The sequence below is a fragment of the Nicotiana sylvestris genome, chromosome 8 (genome assembly GCF_000393655.2).
Source record: "Nicotiana sylvestris chromosome 8, ASM39365v2, whole genome shotgun sequence".
Taxonomy (NCBI): Eukaryota; Viridiplantae; Streptophyta; class Magnoliopsida; order Solanales; family Solanaceae; genus Nicotiana; species Nicotiana sylvestris.
Window position 1 is genome coordinate 213,183,757 of NC_091064.1, and position 8,747 is coordinate 213,192,503.

Below are 8,747 nucleotides of genomic sequence, written 5' to 3' on the forward strand. Positions count from 1 at the left end.
ATTTTATATGTTGTAGATTTATATGTCTCATTTCTGTAAACACAAACCATTTGTGATTTGGAGGCTCCTAGCTCAAGATACGATTCTTTGTGCCGGAACTACACGAATCTGAAAGTTTACTGTAGCTAGGTCACATTTTGAGAATTTTCTGTTTCTAGCTCGAAAGCATTTCTACCACGAAACTCATACATATTTCCTCTCTATGAGTATACTTTCTAATGGCACAAACGGATCCCAATTTGGAGTCTCCTAACTCGAGATATAAATTTTTTCACCAAAGCGCGCAAAGCTGAAAAGTAATTTCGCGGACAGAGGGGTCAAGTTCAGAAAGTTGCTACGGACAATCTGCTAGGAATTCTTCTATGATATATTGAGAATTTTATTATCTCTGAGTCTTCTTTCCAATGGCGCATATGGCTCATTATTTGGACATTCCTAGCTTAGGATATATACATTTTGATGACATCATACAGTGCTATAAAGTCAAAATGTCAGATATGTATACCAGCTTTAAAAGTCGACTCCGGCTAATCCTCAAGGAATATATCTATGAATTCTTTAAGGATGTAACCTTTCAAGTTTTAATTCTTTAAAAGCAAGAAGCTTTAGATTTCATCGCTCCTATATCAAGGAGCCCGCCAAGGATGAAATATGGTCGCTTGAACTCCAAGTCTCTTTCTTGCCACGTCGCAAGGCTGAGATGCACCATGTTCTCGCTCACATGTTGCAAACTGGGGATATGTCTCGTCGATCAAGCTCGCTTAGGAATACTCTAAATGTCTCTAGTCAAGCTGAAAGAAGGGATGTACCAAGTTGCTGTTGTACTCTCTTGAAAACCTGTAAAATAAGAAAAGATTTTGGAGCCCTTGACTCCAACAACACGAAATTTTTCTAGATACCGTGCCAATAGCACAATGATTCAGCACCATGGCACTTCAGTTTGACATAAAAAAAAGACATCGGAAGTAGCACAACAGTCTAGTTCAGCATGGCAGGTATCGGTGCCCATGGCACGAAGCTTTAACTTGCAGCAAAAAAATATTGGTCTGGAACAGGCGATATCCATTACTCCAAGTTTGCAAATTTGGCTTCTCATTCTGGTGGAGTCCTTCAATATGGATTAATTTTGAATAAAGAAGCAATATAGGAAGCACAACTATGTCCCCAAGTTATTGCATGGCGCGTGCTTGGTTGCTTCTAGTTCTCTTTTCTACCTATTTAAATTGAATGATCTGCTGCATAAAAAAAGGGGGAGAGAGCAAGTCATGATTCAAGAAAAAAAACTAACGAGACAAAAAAAAGAAATGGAAAAAAGGGCGAGTGCAAGCAGTTCGTGAAAGCAAGTGGAGATGGAAAAAGCTCTAGTATCAGTTTTGGTGCTTCGATCCAGTTTGATAGAGGAGCTTGATATTCAGTTTTGATGGAAAACTAGTTGGCTTGGTCCTCTTTTTATAGGGATCCAACAAAGTATGAGCTATAAGTGAATAAAACAAGAAGTTAGAATCCTAGAAGGAAAAAACGTTGCCTTGTCCTACAAGGTCAAGAAATATTTTTCCTTGTTTGCTTTTGGTAAAAAAGAAAAGAGGGGTAACGTGAGACAAACATGGAATGTTTTGTTCAAACCAAATTACATTACGTATTTATGGAATTCACGCATTTATTTTCCTTGTTTGCTCTTGGTGAAAAAGGAAATATGTCTAGCGTGAGAAAAACATAGAAAATTGTCTATAATTTGAAAGAATTTTTCAATCACCATAGTTTGTAATTGCTACTTTCAAACCAAATTACATTGCGCGCACGTGTTCGACAACCGAAGTATTGGAAGGTTAATTTTTTCTTGGAGTTTGTATTTAGAACTTCACATAAATGTGCAACTGGATAAAAGTTTGGATTTGACAGATAGAAGTTACCACAAGTGCTAAAACAAAAATATCAATGTTCGTTGGTACTTTAAGTCTCGTCATTCATTTCAGCAAGCCTACACTTCGACAAATCTTGAAGTAGGGGGCATATGTAGACATATAAAATTTATTGAGTCTAATCCATACAAAATTTGGATTAAATTTAATTGGGATAAATAATTAATTTGGGCTTTACAAGTTAAATTAGTCCATTTTATTATTTTCGAGCCTAAGGTTCTCTTCATCTTAAGGCCCAGACTCGTACCATGTGTCAAGTGACATGGCATGTCCAGTCAAATCCAAAGCCAACAAGATGACGCCACGTGTTAAATGATGTGGCAATCCAAGTCAAAAAGCAAGAACCAACCACAGGTCAACAAGTGGCTAAAATGATATGGGCCAATCAAAAGTAAGCAAGAAAGTTCATATGTAGCTAGACTGTCCATCCTCTACAATTATAAATAGAGGGGCTACATAACTCTCAGGGAACATTTAGAGTTGGAGAAGAACACTCCGCAATTGGTAAAGGCATCGACAAACAGAGAGATCAATTATCAAGTGCTTAGTTTTTCAACAAAGGAGTGATCAACGGAGTTCTTTCTGGAGATCAACCCGTAACAACAAAGTGTTGCTCGACGTTCTTGGCGATTAAATACATCACAAGGAGGTCTATGTCATCCTACATTCGAGAAAGACACTTCTCAAGCCCTCGAATCACAGAGAAATTTAGAGAGGAGAATTAAGGGATACATAGAATTGTACTCATAAATATTTATCAATAAACTTTTTCTTCATATTATTTTTGTTGCAGTTTAATTTTTGTATTACGAAAATTTATTGCGAACAATAGGCAAGATATCATCTCAGCAAATTCAGAATAGGATAGGCAACAGACTTGCCATACAGTGAACGTATACATTCATGCTTTTGAACACAATCAACTAGTCTATTAAAAGGGATACGAATTATGTAAGTAAAGCATGTTCAAGTAACAGGATTGATAGAAAATTAAACAACAAAGAGATGCTAAAATGCAAAGGTCCTAAACATCCGTAAGTTGCAACACATAGGCTAGATAAGCTTTAAAGGAATCTAATTTACTCAAATCAGGTTTAGACATGCTTTAAACTATCAATATGAAGCTAAGAGTTAAGGAGAGCCAAAATTAAAGTAGAACAAACAGAACAACCCAGAAGAACACATTAAGAAAACTTCAGGAGTGAAAATATATGTTAATCATAGATACATAGGAATGAAACTATGAACTCCAGTAACTCACCAGTTAAGCGAAAAAACAAGAAAGAACAAAAGTCCACAGTATTCTGAATATCAACGAAGAGCAAGAACCTAGAATTTCAGTGGCCTTGGCTTTCAGCCGGCTAAGAACCAGAGTATAGAACAAAATAATTAGAGAACAAAGGGCAATAACTTCAATTTTTAGTAAACGTTTTAACGATTCAAGTTTGTCTTAAAAAGGAATGAGGAGGGGTTTATATAGTAGTAAAATCGAATGCACAAACAAGGAAAATAATTGATTAAACATAGGTAAGGAAAGAAATCAAGTGAACACATACAAAGAAAAGGGAGGAATCTCGCATGCAAGTCGGTAAAACAACAGAAAAGGAAAAGTGTCAAACTCCAAACCTTAGTTAGGGTTTTAAACTCGAAATCGGACAACTGGTATGAAGGATCCAGTTCATCTTGCGTATATGGACGGAATATCACACAAATCTTCAAGATTGAGTCGATCCTCGTCCGATATAGAGGTGGTATTTGCCTAAATTAGGCAAATACCTAAGTAATACCAAAATCGAGTGACCAGTACCAAAAGAACCCAAATAAGGTAAGCAACTAATGGTAAAATCCCGTTATCAACGGGATTAGGAGAAGATTTAGGGGGGGGGGGCGGCTAGGGTTCTTCATAGAGAGGGAGGGAGATGAGGGGATTTAGGGGCGACGGGTTAGAGGTATTATGGGCTAGGGTTTCTGGGTAGGTAATTAAAAGGGAGGGAATAGATGTGGGTCGCTGATCTCAGAGATCAATGGCCACGATAAAAAGGGGTTAGGTCGGGTTTATTTAGGTGGGTTGCGACCGGGTTGGGATATAGCGGGTCATTGGTTTTGGACTGGGATCATTTGGGCTAGTGTATTAGGTGTTTTGGGCCATTGCTTGGTCCAAAAATGTTTAGGAATTTAGGCTGGTTTTTAAATACCCAATATTTTAGCAAAAAATAATTTATAAAAGTAATTAATAAATAATAAAAATATTATTTATGCACTAAAATAATAAAAATAATAAATTAACATTATAAAAATATAAAAAGTTATTTTTTTCATAAATAACGTAATTATACATGAATATAGGCTTTTATTGCAAAAATGTGCAATTAGCCTAAACATGCAAATGTAATTATGAAAAAATGAAGTAAAATATTTAAAAATATGCATCTTGGTGTAAATAATAATTTTGGATCATAAAAATAATTTGAAGGATAATTATTGGCTATTTTTACTATTTAAAGAATAGTGACAAACTATTGAGCTACAACCCATAGTCAACTATGCCAATATTAGGCCTAGAATTTGAGATTGTGTAAAGAATTAAAGAGTAGCTGTCAAATTAAGTCATAAGTCACTAGGGGTGTTCATGGTTCGGTTTGGATCAATTTTTCCCTAAAAAGAAATCAAACCAAGTAAATCGGTTTTTCAATATTAGAATCGAACCAAACCAATTAAGTCGGTTTTTTCTCGATTCGGTTTATGTCGGTTTTTCGGTTTTTTCGGTTATTTGTCGATTTTTTCTTAAATATAAGATATACACTACCACACACACATTTCGGCGACCACATTTTCAACGTAACACTATCAAATCAATTGCCCTTTGAAAAATCTATTATTTACCAATATATATATATATATATATATATATATATATATATATATATATATATATATATATATATATATATATATATATATAAGATAATTGAATCAAATAGTGATGAATAATTTAAGGGCTCAATTAAAAATATATTATTTTTAACATGAAATAGATTCTTACATTTAACAAAAGAAAATTATTAATTAAACTAGAATGTAAAGGTAAAGGATTGTACTAAAAGTGCAAACAATTAATATTTACTATAAAAATTTTAAAACTTTGTATAAAAGTATACATATATATAGGTGTAATAATAAATTTAAAATAACTACTCCTATATTCGGTTTGGTTTGTTTTTTTTTAATTAAAACCAAAACCAAACCGAATTTGATCGGTTTTTAAATTTCAAAACCAAAACCAAACCAAACCAAATCAAAAAGTATCGGTTTTTTTGATCGGTTTGGTTTGGTTTTCAGTTTGATTCGGATTTTCGGATTTTTATAAACACCCCTACAAGTCACTATCCAATTTTGGTGTTTTTTTTAAGTCAAGAAATTTTATAGAATTAAAATAATCCGGATAATTAATGAATTTTATTAAAATGCAGAGACGTGCTAGAACTTTTTTTCTTTCCTTTTGCTACTTGAGAAAGAGTCTATTGATTGGAATTCTCACATGTGAGGGTGATCACCCACTATGGGATCGCGGGCAGATTATGTATAAATCCCTTAGATTCTTGATTTTTTTTTTAAACAATTCTAGGATTATGTTAGTTTTTATTTTTCTCGCAATTTAGAGAATAATATTTTATGTATTACTATTAGTTGCTGCATAAAACTTTCATGTATTATTATTCATAATATATTAATTTATGTACAACTACTTTGTGCACCAAATGAGTTTTTCTTCTTCTCCTTCTTCTTTTTTGCTATTTCACTACTAGAAATTCGTCAAAATCGATCGCGATCGTTGACCGATTTCGGTAAGCCAAAAAATCGACCGAAGACGATCGGCCTTTCAAAATATTTTATTTTTTACGAAACCGACCAATTTTGATTGGTTTTCTTTGGCGCAAAAATGCAGGAAACTATTTTTGCATCCTGCGAATTATTTTTTTTCAAGAAACCAACCAACTTTGGTTGGTTTTTAATTTAAAATAAATAAAAATTAATATTAAAAAAATGACCAAAAATCGGTCGGTTAATTCGGCCTGTCATTTTAAAAAATCGACCGAATTCGGTCGGTAATTTTATTTTTTTAATAAAACCGACCGATATTTGTTGGTTATTTTCGCACAAAAATATAATTAAAGAGTATAAATGAAATAAAAGACAGTCTTAAAATAAAATGCACCAACGGTCTAGTAGTAGAGTAGTATCCTGCCATAGTACAGACTCCGGTTCGATTCCCAAATGGTGTATTTTTTAATTACATAATTAAAATACCGACCGACTTCGGTCGATTTTTTCGATAATTTTTTCTTTTTTGGAATTTAATTGAGTGACCGAAATCGGTCGAAAAATACCGACCATGGTCGGTCGGTTAGCTCTATCGACCGCCACAAATCGATCAATTTTCAATTGATTTTTAACAATTACCGACCAACGTCGGTCGGATTTGGCGCTCGGTTTTCCTGATTTTTTTAGTAGTGTTCGTTGCAACTCCTCTGCCATTAGCCTACTTAATTGCGTGAAATACAAGTTCGTAGCAAATACTTAACTAGATTAGTATATGTGATAAGGTCGTGGGACATAAAATAAAGAAGAAAAGCACCAATACATAACTAGAATATACAATACTTGCTAAACTCGTGGCATATAAATTAAGAAGAAAAATACCACAAGCTATACGTGCTTAGGTCGTGGAATATAAATGAAGAAGATAACCACAAATATATAACTAGAATATACAACAAATGCTATGCCCGTGGGATATAAATTAAGAAGAAAAATACCACAAGCCACTCTTCTATCTCCTCTTTTTTCTTTAAAAAGTGAGTAATAAAGAAGATATATGTTACTCCTAAAAAAACCATATGGCCAATCCTCTACGGAGTGGACTTTGCTTTTTTATTTTTTCAAATATCTCTATAGTTTTAAATTTTAACCATACACTATATTAAGCATTAATTTAAAAAATAGTACGTACTCCGTAAGTTGTTTATACTCGCCAGTGTTATCATTGAAATTGAAATGTTTGAACTTTGAAATAAGAAATCACTAATAAATAAAATAAAACAGGAAATTGTCAACGGTGAAAATATATTAATTGCTTGCAGGCTGTTTCTGATTTCTGATTAAAATATTGGTGGCTTTTCAAATATATGGAGATATTCACAATCCAAGTTTGCACGTATATTATCAAATAAATTGACGTCTATGATCATAAAATAATTGTTAGGCCCTTAACATCTTTGAAGATTATTAATTGATTTATCAGCTAGTAGTAATATATGATTAATTCGTGGTGCCAAAAAGCTTTGGCATACCCTATATAAACCCTTATATGTAAATCAATATCCAAAACCAATCTTACTTTGAAATTTCCTTCAACATGGGCTACTTAACAACTTTTGTTGTGTTCTCCCTCCTAGCCATCTTGACTTTTGCTTATGCTGATGAACACACCACTGATATTGAGATCAGAAACAACTGTCCGTACACAGTCTGGGCGGCAGCAGCCGACATAGGCGGTGGTCGACGTCTCGATCAAGGCCAAACTTGGACCATTAGAGAACCACCTCACGCCATAGGACGTATATGGGGTCGTACTGATTGTACCTTTGATAGTTCGGGTAAGGGTTCGTGCCAAACCGGTGACTGTGATGGAGTCCTGAATTGCACAGGGTGGGGTAAAAAACCAAACACCTTGATACGATTCGCATTGGACAACCGCAACGACTTAGATCTTTTTTACATTTCTTTAGAGGATGGATTCAATATTCCAATAAGTTTCACCCCAACCGTTGTTACTAGCGGCGGGAAATGCCATGCAATTTCATGCACGGCTAATATTAACAGTGAGTGTCCTGATGACCTTAAGGTTACTGGAGGATGTAATAATCCTTGTGATGTTTACAAAACACCAGATGGACGTTGTAATACCTATTCTACAGAAAAATACTTCAAATTTTTCAAAGAAAAATGCCCTGAAGCTCATAGCTCCCCAGATGAAGATAGTTCTGAATTCATGTTTGATTGCCCAAGTGGAAAAACCAACTATAAGATTGCCTTCTGTCCACTTGGTAATGCTCACCAAAATTTCCCCTTGAAGATGACTGCAACTACACATGAAGTGGCTAAGTAGAACAATGGAGACTCTACTCTTTTAATTTGTTGTTTAATTTGCTTGAAGTGGTCATAGTCTTTGCCTTATCCAAATTAGTTTGTTTGTCTGAAGTGGCTATGATCTGAATAACGATCGATCGATCACATATTGTAATTTGATAATACATCCAAAGGAAGCTCCAAAGTAGTTTCATTTTAGTTCTCTCTATTCTCTAAGACCAGGTATAGCTATAACTGGAAGCTATAGAATTCATATGTATTAGTAAATGAGTCCATCAGTCCATGTTAATTCGTATATATAGATGGCACAATACGTTAATAAACTACAAGTCAACAACCGTTGCTTAGCAGGACGTAGTGACAAATTGATAAATGTATATTTTTTGCGGCTTCAAAAAATAATAGCTGAAAATATATATTTTGTATCTATGTGTATTATACACATATAATATATATTTTTCATATGAATATTTGGTTAGCAAATACAATTAATTTAAGCCGACTGGCCACTTTTGTATTTTTCCCATGACAAATCATGGGCGATGTGCACAAATAGCCATTAAGAGCACATGTCTTTACTTTAAATAAAGCCAACGTTTTAAATGTCTTTAGTCTTTAACCACTGGTTTAATAAACTTTTACCTGACTGAATGAAAATACCCTTCTGCTATAACTTAT

General features: G+C 34.0%; 1 protein-coding gene across 1 annotated transcript; it reads left to right on the forward strand.

Moving 5' to 3' along the window:
• The first annotated feature begins 7,322 nt into the window (after positions 1–7,322).
• Positions 7,323–8,267, forward strand: LOC104231141 (osmotin-like protein OSML81). Its single transcript, XM_009784092.2, has one exon. The coding sequence runs from the start codon at positions 7,336–7,338 to the stop codon at positions 8,086–8,088; it is 753 nt and encodes a 250-aa protein (XP_009782394.1). The 5' UTR covers positions 7,323–7,335; the 3' UTR covers positions 8,089–8,267.
• Positions 8,268–8,747: the final 480 nt, after the last annotated feature.